General features: G+C 36.2%; 1 protein-coding gene across 5 annotated transcripts in view; it reads right to left on the reverse strand.

Moving 5' to 3' along the window:
• Positions 1-24,073, reverse strand: part of LRRC69 (leucine rich repeat containing 69) — a 129,712-nt gene that overhangs the window by 47,099 nt on the left and 58,540 nt on the right. For 3 of the 5 annotated variants that reach the window (XM_074386881.1, XM_074386880.1, XM_074386884.1), the window contains exon 8: positions 2,426-2,605. In XM_074386881.1, the coding sequence (XP_074242982.1) occupies positions 2,426-2,605 (180 nt within the window). Of the gene's footprint in view, positions 1-1,161; positions 1,244-2,425; positions 2,606-7,564; positions 7,667-24,073 lie in introns of those variants that run through there. The other 2 variants (XM_003940519.2, XM_074386883.1) reach the window with 2 other exon arrangements.

A 24,073-nucleotide genomic window follows, 5' to 3' on the forward strand; every position in this document is an offset into this window, starting at 1 on the left:
TAAAACTCCATCTCTACCAGAAATTAAAAAAAAAAAAAATAGCCGGGTGTGATGGTGGGCACCTGTAATCCCAGCTACTTGAGATGCTGAGGCTGGAAAATTGCTTGAACCAGGGAGGTGGAGTTTGCAGTGAGCCAAGATCACCACCCCTGCGATCCAGGCTGGGTGACAGAGCCAGACTCTGTCTTGAGAAAAAAAAAAAAAGATACACTAAGATAGGTATAAACAGATTCACAACTCAGGTCCTTTATTGGCACAAAGACTACTGGAGTATAATGACACACTAAATCATTCGAACAACAGAACTTAGAATCAAACTCTTTAGAGATAGATATGATGTTAGAGTTATATATCCAGTTCCCTACCAAAATCTTCCTACCCACCCGCACACACACTCACAGCTAACAATGAGTCCTAGACTTCCCAGCGTGCTGAACAAACTAGATAGGAGTCTATGGTTTCTGGTTGCCCAGGCTCCCAGATTTTGCAGGAGTCTCACATTTAACGATACCCAAAAACAGAAGTCCTATCTCCTCCCAACAAACCTAATTCTCCCTTAGTCTTCCCTAATTTAGAAAAAAAAAAAAAATCTGCTTCCACACAGTTCTGTCAACCAAACATACCTAGAAATCTGTCTTATTACTTCTTTCTCCAAGATGCATCTCCAGTCCATCCATTTCTCTCCACTGCCACTGCAATCATCATCTCTCAGCTGGTCTAGTGCAAATAGTCTACTGTCTAATCTCACTTCTTTGCCCTCTAATTCATTCTCTGTGCAGATGTTACCTTTTTAACATGTAAATGAGGACATGTCACTCTTTTACTTAAAATTCCTCCAATTATGTCTCATCACACATTGAATAAAAGCCAAATTCCTAATGTAAACTACAGATTTTGTGATCTATCTCCTGCCTATCTCAACTCTCCTAGTCAATTAATACTTTCTAATCACACCAAACCATTTTTCAGTTCCTCAAATCAGAAAGTGATTTCCTATTAATACATACTGTTCCTACTGGAACAGCTTCCTGGAAACACTCTTCTCCAATTTTACCTGACTTTCTGTTCCTTTGAGGTGTCATTTTAAAATATCCTTTCTTCCATGAAGACTTCCCTTATCCCAGATTTAAAGAGGGGCTTCCCTGATACTCTTCCTTGGGAAACCCATTGGTTATGGGCTGAATTGTGTTTCTTCCAAAATTCATATGTTGAAGTCCTAACATCCAGTGCCTCCGAAAGTCACCTGGTTAGGAAATAGGACCTTTGCTAAGATAATCAAAAAATGACATCTGATTTTAAACTTCTAGCTTCTACAACTGTGAGACAATAAATTTCTCTTGTTTTAAGCCACCTAGTTTGTAGTACTTTGTTATGTCAGCCTTAGCAAACCAGTATACCATTCTTTTATGTCATGTTAGTTACAATTTATGTTACATTTGTGTTTACTTATTTGTTTGTCTCCTTTACCAGATGATAATTTCCAGAATGGCGGAAACTGCAGCTGTTTTTAGTAATTTATTTAAAATTATCCTCCAATATTACATTATGCTAGCCCAAGGAAGGCCAAGGGCTCACTAAGAACAGAAAGGAATTCTAGTATTAAAAGCAAATGTTGGATAGACTAGAACAGGTGTAGAAAAATTATAGTCCCAGGCTGAATTTGGCCCACCTCCTGTTTTCTTAAGACTTTTAAGATAAGAAGGGTTTTCACATTTTTAAATGGTTGAACAAAATAAAAATAAAATATTTCATGACATGTTAACATATGAAATTCAAACTCACACATAAATTTTTACTAGAACACAGCTACACTCATTTACATATCTAGTGCTGCATTCATGGTACAAAGGAGAGTCAGGTAGTAGTCACATAGATCACACCATGTACAAAGCCTAAAATATTTACTATCTGGCCACTTGGAGAAAAGGAGTTTGCTGAGCTCTGTGAACTGCCCTGGGATTCACAACTCCTGGGTGATATAATGTTGCAGGTGCACATCTATGCATATTTAGCTGTCTAGAACACCATCATGATATAAACCAGCCAGCACATTCACCTTTCTATACCAAGAATTCCACAACAGACTACTGACCAGTTCTTCTTCTGAGCAAATTACAGTTCTGGTTTTATTATTAAGATTGATAAACAAATGGGATTTAATGATTTACTGAGTAAAATTTTTCAACTTCCATGAAATTTTGCTAGAATGCATATATTCTGATAAATCTGGGAGCCTAGGAATATAAACAGAAGAGGTGACAATGATTATTACAGATACTTATCCAAATCTGTCTATCCTAAATCAACAGTATACCATCCATAAGCCAATCATAGGTACAAATCTAGTTAGTATTGAAAGATTTAGATAAGAACAAAGGATAGGAATAGGTCTCATGCTGGTATTCGCACAAAAAGCATCATTTACCTTTGGTGGAGGAACAAACTGAACACATTCCAACCATATAGTTATAAAGTATTGTCCACATATTGCACATGTTTGTCTCCGAGAGATTATGCTTCTGATTTCTGGGTACCATTCCATGGCATCCATTAGGAAAGGGTTATTTTCTGCTAAATGATTAATTACAAATCTTGATGTTATTTCCTAAATTGAAAAAAAAAGGAACATAATTCCTCAGATCATTTTTAAAACTATTTTACAACATGTTTATTTCCATTTCACTAGAAAAAATGTTTGGCTTATTATCTAGATTCTGTTAAATTAAGATTCTGCTGTACATCTAATGAATTGTGTTGTAAATGACTGGCATTTCAAATAAGTTTGGTTTTCATCAATATAAAAACAATAATTTTCTTACATTGTCATAATTCTGTATCTCTTACATATAGGAATCCAAGTCATAATACATTTGCATTACACATTTTATAAAGTTAGATATAGTTTAGGTTTAAAGCTGGTACCTCTCATTACAATAAGCAAAGACTGTGCAAACATTCAGACTGGACTCAAAAATGAATTTTGTCATACTCACTAAGGTCTAAATCCTCACTACTTAAACTGTGGTTCACAGACTGCATCACATGGGAGCTTCTTAGATATGCAGAATGTCAGACACACTCCAGACCCACTGAATCAAAATCTGCAATTTAACAAGGACCTCGGGTAATCTATATGCATACTGAAATTTGAGAAGCACTGGTCTAAATTCCTTGCTGCATTGAGGACCTGAATAGTGCCATCTTGAAAAAAAAGCAATGATTTCTATGAACCAAATCTCTGAATTTAATATTTGTTAAACCTATCTACCTAGATACGTTCAGAAAATTGACTTGCAATAATAATAGTAAAATACTAAATAATAAAGAGAGGTAGTGAGGAAATGGAAGTTGCCTTTCACTAGGGCTATCATAATCTTAATAAAAACATATTACATAATACATAAAATTAAATCTTCACTGACCAAGCAAGGAAAATAAATAAACCTTTGCCTGAATCCATTAAATGTTATCCATTGTTTGTGTCAGTAGCATGGAAGTCCTGTATAAATGTTACACAAACACTGCTTGAAATTTTAATAGTGTTTGGGGATAATTTATTTGGTACATTTTTTTCCTGACCAAAGTGAAAGATTTCCCTGCAGTATTAAAACAGTCCACATAAAACTCTGACAGGAATTTTTGAAAATACATATATACACACATAATCTTTCACTCATTCACCCCAATTAAAATCTTTAAAAACTTTAAAAAAACGCAGCAATATCTTATAAATTGCTGTGCCCCTGTTTCCTATTACTCTATCCCTCCCAATTAACATGCACCCGAGAAAGCTGCTATTATACAATAAACAGCCCTGAGCATGGATTTCTTTTATGTCCGATCATTCAACAGCACAACCTCCTATCCACTTAAGCTCATTCTTCTGGGTAGTTGCATGACTGAGGTCATGCTTTCACACTAATATTACCAGGGCACCTAAATCAGATGTTTATTATCACCCTTTCTCCAACTACTGAAGCAGAGCATAGCTTGTGATTCTTAAAGAAATATTGATTTAATAGGTAGGCTTTTTGCTACATGAATTCAATGGCCAAGTCTTATAAAGCTGTGGAAAACTCATGGATAAGGATTCACTACCCAAAATAGCAGATGATAGAAGCATTTGTTGAAATACAACGGACCTAAAAATAGGTCACACAGATCACTTTTTCCATTTATGATTTCTGGACCCAAACATGTTTGTTGCACTCAGTATATTTGACAGCTCTTACACACGTAACCCATTATTTATATTTTTCTCCTACTTGTTGCCAGTGTGTTACTTTCGAAGGATAACATATGCTATTAAAATATAAAGTTATTACTTGGAAATGTGAGTATATATAAAATACTATTGGCATGATCAACAGTATCTTTTAGGAGACCTCTTAGAGATGCATTCAATGCAATTTTTGAGAATATACCAGTGTTATTTAAAAGTCAAGAAATCTTTTATAGACCAAAGTGGTCTATAAAAATATTTCAAAATATTCAAACTGCTCCTGTTAGAGAGCTTATATGCTATTTTCTTAGAATATTTACAAGTTAACTATATTATAATTAATCACAAATTGAAATTAATTTTGTCTATATATCCTATCTTTCCTTACATATAATTTTTGAGTTATTAAATTATATACATAAAAATTGTATAATATAAAAATATAAAATACAAAAACAAATATGAATCCTTAAGAGTGATACATTTTGGAACTATTATATAATAGGTGTTATTATGTGTACAATAGGCACTAAAAAATAGCAATAACAGCAAAAATTCAAAGTCAGAGACAAATATATACATAAGTGTAAATTCTCGCTCTATGACTTATTTGCTGTGTGATCATATTTGGGTGAATCCTTAACTTCCCTTATCTTGAATACCTCATCTGTAAAATAGAGATTTTTCCAATACTATCACAAAGAGTTTGGAGAATTAAATTATATAACAATGGTAAATCATTTAGCCTGGCATCTACTAATGCAGTATATTCTGGCTAATATTTGCTATAATATAATTATTAGCATTAAATTTTACCTCATAAATCTCTGAGATGAGGTAATGTTTTAAAAATCATTACCAAGGCATAACTCATATCATAGTTACTAGAATTCTCTGACATAGCAAGTAGCTTAATCAGCAACATTGACTAAATGCCTAGTATAAATAACTCTTACTTTAAATACAAATCAATTTAAGGCACTTTTCTGAGAAAAATTCTAATAAATACTCTTAAAACTACCCAAATCATTTACATATTACAGGCAAAAAATAGCTATTTCCACTAAATATATTGTAAAAATTAACTTTTGTGCACCTGGAGCCTACAGTTTTGAAAATCAGAACAATTTCTCTCTCATTAACAGTCACAGGGCAGGGTTCTTACCCTTGAAGGCTCTCTGTAAGACAGCTATCAGATTGGATTAACTGCTCATCCAGCCTCCTCCACAAACCAGAATCTTCTCCAGCCCAGGACAATCCTGCCTCCATTTCCCTCAGCTCCCTACATCCCCTTTCTGAACCAATATTGCAGCCAGGAGTCTGGAACCCAACTGCTTAAGATAGCATCATTGTCCCAACACTTGGTAGCTCTGTGACCTCAGATAAGTTATTTGACCTCTCTGGGTCTCCACTTCTTTATTTATTAAAAGTGGCCAATAATGATATCTATCTTTATAGAGTTAGTAGAGGACTTAATTAGTTTATTCCTATTAAGTGCTTAGAATAGTACTTTATCCATCATAAGCATAAAATAAGTGCTAGCTACTACTATTATACTGAAATACTTGATGACAGGAGAAAAAAATAAGTTATAAAGGAATAAAAATTAAACACAACAGTTATTCAAATTATTTACAATTAAATTTCAAATGAGATGTTTTTCTGTTATAGAAGAGTAGGAAATAATGATGTTTGTGAAAATATTCTGTGAAAGAAAATTTGAAAAAAGAAATTAGACTTTACAAGACGCCAATTCTTTGGCCCAGCAGTTTCATTTTTAGGGATAATATGCACAAGTGCTAGAAATTTACTATGAGAATGGTCACTGTCACTTTGCTTTTTGTTGTTCTTGCTTTTTGACTTTTGGGGGGGTGGGGGTTGAGACAGGATCTTGCTCTGTCACCCAGGCTGGAGTGCAGTAGCATGATCCCAAGTCATTGCAGACTCAACCTACTGGGCTCAAGGGATCCTCTTAGCTCAGCCTCCTGAGTAGCTGAGCCTGGCAAGGGATTTTAAATTTTGTAGAGATGGGGTCTCACTCTGTTAGCCAGGTAATTCTCAACTCCTGGGCCCAGGCAATTCTTCTGCTATAATATCCCAAAGTGCTGGGGTTTCAGGCTGTGCCCAGCCTTGTATCTTTGTTTATAAAGGCTAAAAGCCCAGAAAACTATTAATAATTTAAACATCCAACAGTGGGGAAGCAGTTAAAAATATCATGATATCATCATATACAGAATACTATGTATTCATCAAAAAAGATGTCATGGCCTGGTTTTGTTTTGTTTGTTTTGTTTCACTGATTGGAAAGCTATTCACAATAACTGAGAACAAGTCTATATAGTATATAGAGTTTGAACTCATCTTTAATTACAAAAATATTCTGAATGCATAAAAATTCTAAAAGAATAAATGTCAGAGAGATAAGTATTAATTAGATTTCTTAGTATTTTTATTAATTCTATCAACTTTTCCCCCTAATTTCTCTAAAGGAGCTTGTATTACTTTTGTAGTAAGAAACTTTTTAAAAGCCAGTATAAAGAAATTTTTATTTTCTTCATTGTTTATCTGTGTTTTCTAGTTTTCTATAATTAAACAGGTAACTCATGCAGTAATTTAATTTAAAAAAAAAAGTAAGCCACTGGACAAGACTGATAGTTGAGATCCATACAAATCCCAAAAGTCTTATGACAACCCTGCACATTAGCTACAGACCCAAATAGACCTTGGAAATCTAAATTCATGATGGAGAATCATAGTTAAATGTGGGGGGATCTGTGATCTCTGACTTGTCTATTACCAAAGAGTCCTCTAACATGCTTTCCTTTTCCTTCTTTTAATGCCATTAACTTGTTTTGCTGAAGTGAACATAGTTTCTGGATCATATTCATTCATCCACTAGGGATAGAGACAAGTAAAAAGGGAGTAGAGGATTACATTGGATTCTATAAACAAGTCAAAAAGATTATGTATAGGATCCATACTGCCAATGGAGTTGGGTTACATTAATTATTTGCTGGCTTGGCAAGATAACATAAGAAGAAATACCTAATGTAGATGACGGTAGGATGGATGCAGTAAACCACCATGGCATGTGTATACCTACATAACAAACCTGCACGTTCTGCACATGTACCCCAGAACTTAAAATATAATTTAAAAAATGTGAACTCAAGTAGAATTATTTGCCAATATTATGAACATACAGCTCATTTTTAGCTAATAAATATTTCTACAGATATGAGACTAATGAAGTAAAAAAAAAAAAAAGAAAAGAAAGAAACTCTTTAAAACTTAAATTGTGGCTTTAGTTTAAATACTTAAGTGAATGAGGTAAGCCTTCACCTGTAGACTCCAGACATTCTCCTGTTGCTTAGCAATCTCTGGCCACTGCAGGAACAGTGGGTTTCCCTCACAGTAGAATTCCCTCAGCTTCAGATCCTGAAACTTTTCAAACAAAATAAAATCCTTATTGCATAACAAAATAATGAAACTTACCTCTGAAGCTACATCTTTAATAAAATTAAATGGAAATTACTTTATTTAGGACTTAAAATCCACAGTCAATATTAGTGTGAATTTAAGTCCTAAATAAAGTTACCTAGGGGCACACTGAGGCATACTCTACTTACCAGAAACATAAGAATTTTAAAGCTGGCCTGAATGACCATGACCTTAGGGGTCACTGGTCACATCCCCATCCTAAACAACTCAGAAAACTTGTTCAGAGTTATAGAACTGGTTAGTAATATAATAGGAATTAATAAATTGAGTGCTAGGAATATTTTGCAAATATATTTGTTAAAGAACAAAGCATAACAAAAAATATCCTAATATACACTAACCTCTAGATCTCAAAGACTGTCTTATGATCTGTTTATGTTTCATGAAGAAAGTAAAATATAAGAACATCAAAATGTTAGCATTATAACCTATTAGAGACAGTGAAAATACTACTAAAAATACAAAAATTAGCCAGGCGTGGTGGTGTATGCCCATTATCTCAGCTACTGGGGATGCTGAGGCAGAAGAATCACTTGAACCCAGAGGCAGAGATTGGAGTAAGCTGAGATCATGCCACTGCACTCCAGCCTGGGCAACAGAGTGAGGCTCTGTCTCAAAATAATAATAATAATAAATAAATACACATACACACACACACACACACACACACACACACACACACATACACACAGATCACAAGGATATTTAAACTTCTATGGAGAAAATCTAAATCCATTTGGACTCTACAACTTCAGTAGAAAAAGAAGAGATTAAGAAGAGAATAGGAGAAAAGAATAAGACATTATTAATATTTGCCTTGCCTCCCCAAAACCCATGTAGCTTCCACAGTTAACTTAATTTAGGGAGTTATTTATCTGAGCCTGTTTCAGCTGTAAAATGGATACATATGTCCTATCTTAAGTAGCAAGCTGGTAAACAAGGTCCCTGAAATGAAAATTGGCAGTTAGTGTTGACCCCACAGTGTAAATACTCCTGCTATGGCTGATTCAAGTCATTGAACAGAATTTGTGAAGAGACGTGCAAAATTAGCTCTTATTAGCTTGGGTGAGGTGGCTCCAAACCACTACATCTCACAACATTTATAGGGAAATTAGAGATATTTCCATAATTTGAGTCCAGAATTTGAAATGTAGCAAGCATGTAACAAATTAAAAATAATTTATTTTAAACATCTGGGATATCATGTCATTAGGTTTCAAAAGTACAGGAAAGCATATACAACATAGGCAGATGTTTAAATAAAATACAAAGCTCAAGTCGATGTTGGTATCACCTTGAGTCCTCGTCTCAAAACAGACAATCTAATTTTCTTAATTCAGTTTCCTATATTAACTATCTCAAGGGCACAACCTAGGGAGTTGAATCCAACACCAGTTCTAAGTCAGTACTTGGTATGCTGAAATGAGAAGAGGTATTCCTTGCACTTCATTCTAAATAACCACCATTCTTTTCTTTTTGTCCTAAAGGATATCATTACATAATTTATGCTAAACTCATAGTACTCTCAGAAAACATCAATACAGAGAGATTAATGTAGAGGAGAAAGAAGGAATAAGTAAAGCAGAAATGAGCAGGTGAAGAACACAGAATGATCTTAGAACATTAATATCTTTCACTTATCTTCTCCTTTGTGATCAGAGGAAAAGGCATTTAAGTGAACTCCTGGATAAGCTGAAGACACTGGATGGTTAAAAGAGTCAGACTCGGTACCTTCAACTGTTTGAAGCAAAGAATAAGACCATATGTCAGTTGAGTTTGGAGGCAGGGTATCAGTGTGAATGGAGACAGGAAGAAAGCAGTGAAGGTTTGAAATGTCCCACAGTTTTCAGTAAAGGAATCTGAAAAGAACCGCATGAATATATTGTACAGAAGTGTTGAGAAACGCACTGTAATCTATACATTAGTGGTGGCCCCTGTCTGCACCATTATGTGCTTCCTTTCAGCATTCAGCTTCCCAGATGCAACATAAAGAGTCTGCAGCACGAGTATGTCAGAAAGTAAAAGAATGAGCATGTTGTGTGTACTATATATTAAAGGGAAGGACTGTTCCTTTAGGGTCTAGACTGGTTACAGAAAGGAATAACAATACTAGCTCTGATAGACTTGGAGAAAAGAAGATGTGGCAGGACATAAAGTCTCAATGACTTTGACTTAACGACTCATTGAGTGACTTCATGTCATCGGGTCATTAAGTGAAAAGATATGGACATAAAGCAATATGAGAGCTTGAACATACAAGAAACCAGTGGTCACATTGCCATACCAGATCTTAATTCTTCAAATTTAGAGCAGGTGAAGGTGACTTCAAGATCTAGACTTGACTGTAGATATGGTTTTCTGAAGTGAAGACTGAGGAAGCTCATTAAAATGAAGGATTCAAGGAACTCTGAGGCTAAGATGTCTTTGTTAACTGCCTTCTTGAGTGATGGTCTCAAATATTTACTGTCCACTGGACCTCTCCAGCTGGAAGTTCCATGGGTACCTAAAGTTCTAAATTCTAAGTCTAAACTAATGTTTCTCCCAAATTACGCTTTTTCGTTCCTTTTCTTTTCTTTTCTTTTTCTTTTTCTTATTTTTTGAGATGGAGTCTCATTCAGTTTCCCAAACTGGAGTACAGAGGGGTGATCTCGGCTCACTGCAACCTCCACCTCCCAGCTTCAAGCGACTCTCCTGCCTTAGCCTCTGGAGCAGCTAGGATTACAGGCGCACCAACTTGCCCAGCTAATTTTAGTATTTTTAGTAGAGACGGGGTTTCACCATGTTGGTCAGGCTGGTCTCAAACACCAGACCCTGTGATCCGCCTGCCTCTGCCTCTCAAAGTGCTGGGATTACAGGTGTAAGCCACCGTGCCCTGCCCGCTTTTTCCTTTTCTCTAATCACTCACTTCAAAATCTCTCATGTCCTGTCAAGTCTACCTTCTTAAAACTTTTGGAAACCTCTCTTTCCACCCTCCATCCCATCCACTTCCTCACCACCCCGACAGTATCTTCTACTCCTGGCCCCACCCACAACCCACCCCTCCTTCATTGGAATAAGGCCTTTGCTTATGTGAGTGATTGCAATGGTACTTGACTTAGTCTCAGCACAAACTTTTTGCTGAAGAAATGGTTTTCTGAAAGGAAAATCTGGTCATATAACAACCTTGCTTAAAACCTGTCAAGGCATAATCTGCACACGTACCCCAGAACTTAGAGTTAAACCAACAAACAAAAATTAAAAAAAAAACAACTTTCCAATGCTCTCTTTTATTCACAGGATAAATTCAAAGCCCCTCATATGTCATTCTTGGCTCTCTTTGGCTGACTCTCCAACCATATATCCTAGTAAGCCCCATCTTTGCCCTTTTAGCTTTCAGAGGTACTTAGAGATCTCATGGAATGCCTGTGCCTAATCTCACCATTATGACTCATGCCATACCCTTTTAACTCATGCTACACCCGGATCATCTCTTAGAAACTAAAATGTCACCCCTCTAAGCTTCCCCAACCTCTATCAAATGTTTCCTTGTCTCTTCATTGGGCCTGGTATATAAATTAATTATATGACCTATAAATACTCTGAGACAATCATGGTTGAAAAGTCTATCTTCGACTATTAGGCTTTGGTCTCTTTAAAAACTATGACTTAAGTGACTAACACAAGCTTAAATTTCAATGCCTAGTACACAGCTGATGTTCAACAAATAATTTATGAATAAACAAATATCTTCTCAGAAAACCCAGACACATTCGGTTCTCCCTGTGCACTCAAGATTTGCAATGGCCTTCTTCTCCATATTTGATAAATTGTTATAAGTGTTCCCACAAAGCCCCCGGCCTCAGAAAGAATATACAAATTTAGTAAGTCCTTCTGTTGCTTCAGACTACACTAAAGTAGTCTGAAGGAATGAGGGAAATCAGAAGCGGGTTAGTTTAGCAGGAGCATTTGTAAAGTAAACTAGGGGTGAGGGAGGAAGCTGAGATTTCACATGGATTCAAAAATAGAACCAATAAGTAGAGTATGACAAATTACTGTACATTTTTCAAGGAACTCTGAGCATCTCAAAACTCAGAGGGTTATTCTTTAGTGAGAACTGGGATTTCTAAATAGGCTTAAGGTCATGTTTTGAGGAGTAGGAATAAGGGGCTGAGGCATCCAAAAATTAGACTTAATTAATAACTCTTAAAAAAGACATGAGTACTATTTGTGACCAATGGGAAATTCAAGAAACTGTATGATAAACTTGATATCTAATCAGAATTGTGGTGCAATTAGGCTGATAATATCATTTGAACATTAAGAAAGCCAAAAAAATCTGTACTGGGAATCCCTCTCTCATACACCCTGCTTTAAGAGGAAGGAAAATAGTCAGAAAGTGACATAGAGTCATAATCCTTCAGTACCTGCTGAATATTTGTCCCAAGAAAAGATCCTTAGAGGGAGTTGATGAGAGGAGGCTAAGAGCCAACCCTGGGGGGAGTAGATAAGTAAACTCCCAGGCTGTAAACACACACACACACACACACACACACACACACACACACACTCACACACACACACACACACATGCAGAGAAAGAGAGAGAGAGAGAGAGAGAGAGAGAGAGAGAGAGAGAGAGAGAGAAGAAGTCAGGAAGAAGAAGTTGAAGGCCCCCCAAACCCAGGTGCAGACCCTTCCCTGCCTTTTGTACACTGGGCCTTAAAGCTGAAGGGAGAGCGAAAGGAGAGTCCTCTTCAGGCTTTTCCGTTTAAATATCAGCATAGAAATAACTGATCTGGAAGGGCTTACTTGTGTCACCACACAGTCCCCACCCCATGCCTGTTTTAGACCCCACTTCTTCCTTTGAACTACCTGAGAACCAGTAGCCCGAAGAGGTCTCTGCCTCCACTCTGCCTGGGTGTGCCAACCCTAACCATGCAATTGCTTTACAGAGTAAATCACACCCCTTCACTCCCCGACTCACAACCGCTCAGTGGTTTCTCATCTCACTCAGAATGAAATGCACACTCCCACCCTGGCTTACAGGACTGGTTGTGATTTGGATTCTGCACTCTCTCTTTGGTCTCATCTCCTAGCACTTGCTCTCTCACTCTTTCTCCATCTCTCTCTCTCCACTGTAGTAACACTGGCTTTCTTCCCAAGCATTCTCCACCTTGGGGCCTTTGCATTTCCCTCTTCTAGGAACAATTTGGTCTCAGTTTTGCCGTATCATAAAACATCACAACAAAATGGAATAAGATCTTTAGTGGTTTCAGAGAGGAAGTGCTTATGACCCAAAGATTCAATAACCAGAAAGTTTTCTTTGTTGTTCCAAAGCAACATAAAAACCTTCTCATATGTTCATGAGATATGCAACTTAACCAAAGAAAATTACTCATGGCACAGCAGCTGAAAGAGAGTAAGAAAGAAACAAGAATTTGAAGGATACATTCTTTTAGCCTGTCAAAACACTAAGAATAAAAATTAGAACACCCACTTCCCCCATGCAAACAAGATTAGGACAATCTAGAAACAAATTGGCAATGCCATTTGAAAGGCTGAAAGTTATTCTTACTCCTTGAATAATTCTTATAGGAATTACTCCAAAAAAAGTATTTTTAAAAAAGGCAAATATTTATGAATAAAAGGTATTTCTCAGAATTACTTAAATTTTGGGGGGCATGGGCGGGTGGGGTCTTACTCTGTCATTCAGGCTGGAGTGCAATGGCACAGTCTCAGCTCACTGCAGCCTCCACCTCCTGGGCTCAAGCTATCCTCCCACCTCGGCCTCCCAAGTAGTTGGAACTACAGGCACATGCCACCACGCCTAGCTAATTTTTTGTATTTTTGACAGAGAAGGGGTTTCGCCATGTTGCCCAGACTGGTCTCGAACTCCTGAGCTCAAGTGATTCACCCGATTTGGCCTCCCAAAGTGATGAGGTTATAGGTGTGAACCACTGTGCCATGCCTAATTTTTTTTAAAAAACCCTTTTCTATGTTAAAAAAAATGTATGGTAAATTATGTTATCATATGCCTGAATCCTCTGACACTCAACCTTTTCATTTCATATATCTTACAAAACCTTTTGGGTCATTCTTGCCACTAGATTTCCTTGCCGGTGTGGTACTGTTCGCAGAGTCACACCTCAGGGCAGACAAGAATCACCATAAATTCAGCAGCAGCAGCTTCCAGTATGCCCTCAGTGGTTGCCAACAATTCCAATCTTAACAGGCTCTCCTAACTAAATTTTCCTTGCTAGCTCATAATTCTTCGTCCAGTCATGAAATAGTGCTCCCCAGAGCTCACTACATTCTCTTTTCACTTTTATCTTCTTTTCTCTGGTCAATTTTAGCCATATTCATGAAATTGATTAAATCTCCATGGCAAAGACTCTGGTTCCACACTCAATAGGCAACTACATACTCAAAATCTTCACATATCAAACTCACTCACTGTGTCCAACATTGAACTCATGATCTGCCTTGCTAAAATTTGGTCTTCTTCGAGTATTGTCTATCTCAGCCCATAGAAAACATACTGACTCCATCACCATTTTCAGATTTACCTGTTAAATATCTCTTAAATCTGTTCAGTCTTTCCACTCTTCCTGCACTGCCTTAGACCAGGTTATCTTCATTTCTTATTTGACTTCACCAAAAGTCTACCAGAAATCCATCCCACATTCCCTCTGGCCTCCCACCAGTATGTCTGCCATTCTTCAGATGAAAAGATCTTTTCAAAACAAACCTGATTATGTCACCATCTACATAAAACTCTTCGAGATTTCCATGGTCCTTATAGTTCAAAATCCTTAGCATGCCCTACATTCCCTGGCCATAGCCTGCTCCCACACAATCTCTGGGCCCCAGTCACACTGAATTTCTTCCAGTTTTCTGAACATTTATGTTCCCTACCACTGCAGGGCCTTTCCACATGCGATTCCCTCTGTCTGGAATGTGTCTTTCCCCTTTACCTACTGATTGTTGTTCATTCTTCAGCTCTCAACTTGTGTCACCTCCTCCAGGAAGCCTTCCCCAGCTTACTTGTTTTAGTAAGGCTCCTGCTGTCTCTCATGGATCTGTGTTCCTTCTTTTAGTGTGCTGATTTCAGTTTGTAATTATACATTTATAATGTTAATAATTTGGTAATAATTGTTTCTCTACACACTACAACTCAGAAAGAGGCAACCCTCTATGGTTCCTTATCATTCTATCTCCAGTTCCTAATGCAAAGCTTAACATAAAATGCAAAATGTATAGATGTAGAAAGATGGACTTGGGAGTCAATTTGCCTTGTATGAATGTCAGCTCCATACTTACTAGCTGTGAGAACTTGAGCCATGTTACTGGGTCTCTTTAAGTAAAATGGGAATAATAATTACAGGTTCCTCATAATGATTAATATGATTATTAAATGATATAATTCATATAAAGTACTTAGAACAGTTCCTATGAGAGAGTAAATAATTAATATTAGCTATTATTATCACAGTAGGTAGTCCACAGGTTCAACCATTAATAATTTAAACATGTATCATTTATTTTCTATTTTTATTATAATGTTTTAGTACATATCAGGATTAAATATCCTGTGGCCCATAAAATATATTCACAATTTAAAAGGTAATAAATTCAATGATGTTTACAAGAGATTTTTCATGACAAAATTGTCTTGATATATTGAGTAAAGTAAGCAGTATGTAAAACTGTTTTTAAAAAGATCTTTTAAATCATAAATATTAAAACAAAGCATAGAAATGTGCTAAAATATTTACAGTTGTCAAAGGGTTGTATAGTTGTAATTTATTTTTTATGCACTTTTATATTTTTCTAAATTTTCTAATTCAGAAAATCATTTTTGTAACCAAAAGAAATACTAGAAAACCCTTTCTTCATTTACGTGTTAGGAAATAGACCAAAAATGGGCCTCATAATGTACAGAAAAATGTGCCTGTTGATATCAAAGCTGGTAGTCTTTTATTTTTTCATCTTTTTTTTTTTTTTTTTTTTTGAGACGGAGTTTTGCTCTTGTTACCCAGGCTGGAGTGCAATGGCGCAATCTCGGCTCAACGCAACCTCCGCCTCCTGGGTTCAGGCAATTCTCCTGCCTCAGCCTCCTGAGTAGCTGGGATTACAGGCACGCGCCACCATGCCTAGCTAATTTTTTGTATTTTTAGTAGAGACAGGGTTTCACCATGTTGACCAGGATGGTCTCGATCTCTCGACCTCATGATCCACCCGCCTCAGCCTCCCAAAGTGCTGGGATTACAGGCTTGAGCCACCGCGCCCGGCTACTTTTTCATCTTTTGTGTTACAGGTGATCATCATTCTTCCTGCTTAGGTAAGTTAATGCTTAAGAATAAGACAAAAATCTCCATTTTGGGTCTACACTGACTATCTTTAAAGTCTGTACTCTGCTTTTTAATGATCTAGTTACATTGCCTGAACTTTCCTTATTTTGAACACTCCTTTCTGATAAGGACCATTGCTGCCAAGTTAAATCATATGCCTAGTACCATTCATCAGGGGCTTCTTTCTCCTATTGATATTTCTAAGGTACTCCTCTTCCTATTACCTCTTTGCATTATCTAAACCCTACAGTGTCTCTCTTCATACTTAACTAAGTCTTAACAGTTTATTTGTATGAGTTTTATCTATTTTCCTTCTAAATGACATCCTGGTCATATAAATTGTCTTTACGTAATTGACACACTTTGTGTAGTAGCTTAAAACATCTTGAGGTACTTTATTTTACACAACTAAAGCAATAAATCTGTCTGACCACTTAATTTGCAGGTATGTTATGTTGGATCCACATATTGTGTCTCTGATATCTAAATATGCCACAAAATTATAAAATGGCCACAATACTTTCTCTCTCCCCACTAAGTAATTAGGAGCGGAATGAGGAAGGCTGGAATTTTAATTCTGCCTTGCCTTGATTTCATCACACATTTATATGTCAATTTTCATAGCCTAAATATGGGCAAATTTGACTCTTCAGTTATATAATTATTGTCTCTGATAACTACTTTATTTCTGAATCATTTATACAAAAAAAAACCCTTGTAGCAATTCTTATCCTTTTTTTCTCCAGATATTTTCTTTAAAATAATCATAAATTATTCTACTCTTGAATCTTAATCCATTCTTTGCAGTATTGGCACCAGAATCACCACAGAAATGTCTCAAATAGTCATACTCAGATATTATACAATAAAGAGTTCAGAAAATGGGCTTATTTGCCTCATAACTGGGCAACAGCTTTTGAATGATTCCAGAGATTTTTACTAGATGTATTTTATTTTATTTTCTTCTCCTGCTCTTTCACTGTCTATACAATTATCCTTGTTTCCTCTTAGTTATTTCGCTCTTCTTCATTCTTTCCCAACTACCATCTCCCACTGTCATTCTCTTTAGCTCCCTTTCTATTAATACCTAAGACATCAGAATGTCACATCTCCAGGCTGTGTAGATTCTTTGCCCTATGCCAGACCTGCATTCCCTCCAAACCCTTGTGAATTCCCCCAGTCCCTCTTTTTCCCTGCCTTCACCTTGCTACATATTTTCTGAAGTTCTGCCCTCAGCCTACAAAGTTCAAAAAGAGGATAATGATAGAACACATTTTGTGCTATTAGTGTACTGTGGTAACTGTAAGATATATCCACAAATTACATTACTGCTCCTTTAAGAGGTAGAGTGTGTACTGGACTTAGGGACTTACTTTTAATGAATAGAATAAAGCAGAAGTGATGTGTACACCTTCAGGGATTAGATCATAAAAGGCATTGCAATTCCTGCTTATTCTCTCTTGTTTATGAGTTGCTGCTTACTCTGGGGGAAAGCCAGCTGCCATAATGTAAAAATATTCAGGTAGCTCTCTGGAAAAGCCCACGTGGTAAGAAACTGGGACTTTCTGCCAAAAGCCATGTGAGTAAGCCATCTTGGAAGCAGATCCTCCAGCTCCAGTCAAGCCTTCAGATGACTACAATTCCAGCTGACAACTTGATTATAACTCATGAGAGACCCTGAGCCAGAACCCATCCAGTTCAGACACTCTCAGATTGCTAATCCTCAGAACCTGTGTCAAATAACAAATATCTGATGCTTTAAGCAGCTAAGTTTTGGGGTAATGTGCTACACAGCAACAAGTAACTAATATATAATAAAGATAGTTCTATATTTTACTACAGCAAATCAATAAATATATTGATAAATCCCAACATCTACTAAGAATAGGACTCCAGACTAAAAATAATGAAAAGTAGAATGAAGTAGAACATTGGTCCTTGCTTTCAAAAGCTTACCATTCTTTTGGAAACAAAAAAGCCTAGTTTCAAGCTGTAGGCCTACACATATCACATTGTATTGTAATATTCCAATGTACAATTCAACGTTATTTTTTACAAGGCATCTCACATTTTCTTTGAGTCTCTTCATAAGAATGATTTCTTATTCTTCTTTATATCTCCAGATATATCATAAGTTTAATACATAAATGTGGTTCAACAACTATTTTTCAATAAATGTTCAATTATCCATAACAAAAAAATATTTATCAATGAAATGTAGTGAATGCCTAGGGTCAAAAGACCAATGCAGATAACAACGCTATGTTTAGAAAGAATGTTTGCTGTACAAATAGTACAATAAGAAAAAAGAAAGTAGGTAGTAGCTTAAAACTTCTTGAGCATTGTGTTTGACATGTTATGGATCTGTGTCTCTGACCAAATCTCATGTAGAATTGTAATCTCCAGTGTTGGAGGTGGGACTTGGTGAGAGGTGATTGGATTATGGAGATGTTTCTCATAAATGGTTTAGTACCATATCCCTTGGTATTGTTCTCATGATAGTGAGTTCTCATGACATCTGGTTGTTTAAAAGTATGTTGTACCTTCCCTCTTGCTCTCTCTCTCTCTTGTTTCTGCTCCCACCACATGAGACAACCCACTCCCCCTTTGCCTTCCACCACAATTGAAAGCTTTCCGAGGCCTCCCCAGAAACAGAAGCCACTATGCTTCCTATATAGCCTGCTAAACTGCAAGACAATAATACCTATTTTCTTTATAAATTACCCAGTTTCCTTTGCCTTCCACCACAATTGAAAGCTTTCTGAGGGAAACAGAAGCCACTATGCTTCCTGTACAGCCTGCTGAACTGCAAGCCAATAATACCTCTTTTCTTTATAAATTACCCAGTTTCGGTATTTATTTATAGCAATGCAAGAACTGCCTAATACCGTGTTTAAGTGCAATGACTTTGGAGTTAGCTAGAACTGGGTTCCAATCCCAGGTCTCATTTAATCCTCAATGAAGGTATTATTAGCTTTTGTTTACAGAAAGCTATATTACACCTAGAATATAAGACCTAGGTGAATTACAAAAACTCTACCAACTTTACATGGAGAAAATGTTTCATCTGAATCTTAAAAGTCAAGGAGAAATCGCAGAGGAGAAGCAAAAGCATTCAGGGTAGTGTACGCATAGACATCCAGGAATGAAACTACCATGGCCCCCTGCCAATCTTGTCCGAGGGTCACCTCTCAGGTAGTCCTGCTTTCTAGGGGCACCAATTAAGGAAAGATCTGTTGCTAGAAGCCAGTTCCTAAGGTCCCTTCAAATAATGTGAAAGGACTCAGCTGACAAACCTCTCATGTCTTGAATCATGTATACCCTAAAATGTCTGAATGTTCCTTGAAATGTAAAGATTTACATCAGAGGATAACATTTTGCAAGCATTTTTCAGGGACTTTTGTTATCTTTGCCATGAGTCTATAAAACTTGTGAGCACCAACCTAATGTTGTCTAGTACATGAAAAAGGGAAACAGGAAGATAAAAGCAAAATGATAGTTCCCTGCTTAACAAAATATTTGCCTCAACTTTATGTATTAATTGTATTGTCTGAACATTTAGCAACATTTTCCTTTTTGTTGGATTGCCCCTGAAGCTCTTTTATCTATTAGGAAGAAAGTCATCTAAGTTAATTACATAGAATAAAAGATAACTCATAACAAGTTATCAAAGTTGTTGCCTTAAGTGGCCCAGAAAGAAGAGGGGCCATATCAACTGTAGCACACAAGTTTTCAGCTGTTGCAAACAGAAACGAAATAGGCCTCCAGGCCTGGATCCTCTCCAACCTATTACTCTATCTTCTATCATATATCATCACATTTTATCCATCACAGAAATCTGATAAACATATAGTACAAGGATTGGACTTGAAAAGTAGAAAACATTTACTGTTAGAGAATAAAACCTAGGAGGTTTGGAAAGAGATTGAGATGAAAAGAGAAAGAAGTACAGGTTTTTAACCCTACAATTCTATTGCTAGAACCTACAGACGTTTGTTTCTCCAGAATAGCTGATACTATTTATTTTCATTTCCTTTGTTCCTTTCTGCTTTTAAAAAGAAAATTTTCTGCATTCCAAATGGATTGGTTATCATTTAGTGAGTACCACGTGCAACAGCATTTCAGCACAGGGGTCATGCATACCTCTATGGGAGCCTAATACTATTAGCATCAAAAGAGTCATTTTTGCTTATTATATTAAAGTGAATGTAACAAAATAAACAACCTTTAAATAATTATATTGAACCATACTTCTTCTTAAACATATTTCAACATATATCACTGATTCTTGTTATATTTGATAAAAATAAAGTAAAATAGAATGAACAGTCTATTGAATATTTGCCTGAGATTATATCTAAGAATCAGGTGAGATGAAAAGTACTGAGTACAATAATTGATTGTCAAATCCTTCCTAGAATACTTTCACAAATAAATTAGCAGAGAACACAAAAATGTCTCTTAAAAATCTGCTAACATTTACTCTTTTTTAGAATTAATACTATTCCTGAATGACTTGATGTTCAAATATTATATATAAACATATGCACCATAATTTTGAGATGATTCATACAAAATTACCATCTATGGTTCTAAACTGCACATTCTTTATGTGCTAATCCGTCCTTGACCAAAGGATATTGTAATTATTAATAAAGTAATTCAGATCTGACTCCTCCCACCAAAAAGACTATCATTACCTATTTTTAATAAAATGGCCAGTTAACTAAATATTAACATAAATAAATTAATTAAATAGAACAATCTAATAATATTTCAAATGTATTTAAGCTTATTTACTGTGATGATTAATTTTATGTGTCAACTTCACTGGGCCATGGAGTACCTAGATATTTGGCTCATCATTATTTCTTGGTGGGTCTTAAGGGTGTTTCTAGATGAAATTAGGGAACTGATGAACTGAATGAAGAAGATTGCCCTCCCCAATGTGATTGGCCATTATTCAATCTGTTGAAGGCATGACCAGAACAAAAAGGTGGAGCAAGGATGAATTCATTCTGTCCTACTGAACTAGAACATCAGTTTCCTTCTGTACTGGGACTGAGGCTTATGCCATCAGCTCTCTTGCTTCTAAAGTGTTCATGATTGAACTGAAAGGATATGACTGGCTTTCCTGGGCCTTCAGCTTGTAAAAAGCAGTTAGTGAAGTGAGACTGCTCAACTCCCATAATCATGTAAGACAATTTATTATAATAAATATATTGAGAAAGAAAGAGAGAGAGAGATCCTATTGGTTCTGTTTCTCTGGCAGGCCCTAATATGTCTACTTAAAATATATCATAGAGACGGACAGTGCTTGAAACCATAAGCCAAAAAAACTATTAAGAAAAGAGGCAATGGAAATGTGACAGCAATTGCAAATGAAATAGAGGATGCCATGAAATAAATCCAGTAATACAGATTACCTAGAAAATGTTAAGTAATCATATGTGAGAGAAAAGAGATTCAATGAAAGAAATGTTGTTACACTGTACAAGAAGGAAATAGAGCAAAATGTGAATAGTTATCATCTCCAGGGAGCATCTAAAGTAGTCCTTTAAAGCATGTCCAATTATATCACTTCTCTGTTCAATAATAATAATAATAATAATAATAAACGCCTGTGTTGTCACGTCTCATTCAGAACTTAGTCCTTTCCAAGATAGTTAAAAATTAGTCCAGAATACCATTCAACATACAATGAGACCACCAAATTTTCCTGCTCCATTGATGCCCCCCTTTCTAAGTACCCACCTAGAGACCCTGTCACCTGCAGATTTTACACCATATAATTCTACTGCTAGAGAACTGAAATAACTGAACAAGAGCTTGACTCCTGAGCCAAAGAAAGCCGACATAGCCTGGCCACAAACTCTGATTCAATCACCTAGCTGTGAAAGGGCTGACCTAATCATATACACTTTGGGAATATGAACCAAGAAATATGGAACTAATTTGACATTTCATTCTGGAAGCTGAAATAGAACAGGTATTATGTCAGTGGCCAGAGAGTGCATAGCAGGCTATGTACATGTTGAAGTTATAAAAGGGTAGAAACAAGATATAAGCAAAAGAAGCATCTAGAACATAAGATACGCTGCATTTAACAGATGTGATAATTTAAATTTTTATCCAACTGAGGATTTCTGACCCTCCATGAACTGAGAATCACATGCTAACTCCAGTACCTCTGAGCTCTGCCCATCCTTACCATATCTCTTGTGTGAGTCCCCATGAGCTTTTCCCTACTCCTCCCTGTGTAGCTTTAACTAAATTCCATTTATGTTCTGATCAAAGAACCAAATGCAATTTCAACATGTCATAGAATTCTCCCGCTCCACCTTCGGCAGACAGACAAGTCAATCCAGTGTTTCTAAATTCCTCCAAAAAACCTTCATGGGTACTTTTCAGTGAATTCTCCTTTGCAAAATGTCAAATTCTATGTCTCTCTTCTCCCAGGCTAAGATCCCCAATCCTTAGTCATTTTATTCCTTGAAAACCATCTTTTCAGGTTTTAAAAGCCAGTTATACAATCAGTACATCTCCACTGGATAGGAAAGTCCATACCTAGAGATGCTCTTTCAACCATACTTGTAAACCTTGAAGCACTGGTTACAAAGAAAAGCAGGAATGAGCAGTAAACAGACTCTACAAAAGGCACTTTCCTTAGGGAATACCAAAGACATAAAAGCTCCCAACCTCTGCCCTGCGATAGTCTATGATTTAAACTACAGAATTCCATTTTAAAATATATTTGAACCAGGCAACAAGTCATAGCAGTGAATTAGACAAAAGATATTCAAAGATTTTGTGAAAGCTGTTTATAGTTTGAAAACTAACTGTGAGATCTTATCTGACAGGAAATTAAAAATTGAACGGTCAGATTTATGATGGGGACTACAGAAAGAATGTCAGTTGAAGCTTACGGCTTGGTTTCCATGCAAGACCCAGTGTGATTTTAAACAAAGCCTTTCAAAGTCATAGAACCTTTAATTTCACTTAGTGCATTTCTACTGTATTAGACTATATGTTTCAAGGGGTTCTTGAATGCTTACCTTCTTTAAGTCACTATTTTAACCAGAAGAACACTGTTTTTTAGCTTTTCATTTAACGTTATCTGTACTTAATGGTAGACTAGACAAAGCACTAAACTTACAGGCTGTGGAACGGATTCAATTCATTTCTTCCACACAGCCTCTCTGAACATATCATTTAGCGTATCTAAGCCTGTTTCTCATCATATAAATAGAAATAATAATATCCATCTCATTGAATTGTGAAGATCAAATGAGGGATGTTTAAATAACTTCAAGGTATTGCAGAAAAATAAGGTACTATGCCAACATGTAGTTCATTCTAAAGTAGGCAAGTCATATTTCTTGGTTTATTTCAATGAAAAGGGCTTGTTAGGATCAGTTTTTTTTTTCCTTTTTTTCACTACCACAATGGTCTTAATATTTGTGTCCCCTGAAAATTCATATGTTGAAACAATCCCCAATATGATATGTAGGGCCTTTGGGAGACCGTTAGTTTGTGAGGATGGAGCCCTCATAAAATGGGATTAGTGCCCTTATAAAAGAGTCCCAAGGAAACTTGTCTACCCTTCTACCACATGAGGGCATAGCATAAAACAGTTTCTGTTGTTTATAAATCACCCAATCTAAGGTATTTTGTCATAGAAGCCCAAATGGATTAAGACAATTACTTTGGTTCCATTAATCTCTACCAGAAAAAGGTAAAGATGTTTATATATACCACAAGTGTATTAGTAAATTGATACAAGTATTTTCAGTTTTAAGATGGCGAAACTAGACACACTTAGTGTCTCTCCCATGCCAAAACTTAGAAATCATATGAGGATAACTTCTAAATGAATATATAACTAGTCATATATATAGAGGATGATAAATTCTTATAGGAATGGAAACCACATATCGATAGTACCAAATGAGGAAGAGAGAGAGCATTGACCCAGGATGAATATGGAAGGCCAAGGAAGAGCTTTCACCAAAAATAATTA

The sequence above is a fragment of the Saimiri boliviensis genome, chromosome 15 (genome assembly GCF_048565385.1).
Source record: "Saimiri boliviensis isolate mSaiBol1 chromosome 15, mSaiBol1.pri, whole genome shotgun sequence".
NCBI lineage: Eukaryota > Metazoa > Chordata > Mammalia > Primates > Cebidae > Saimiri > Saimiri boliviensis.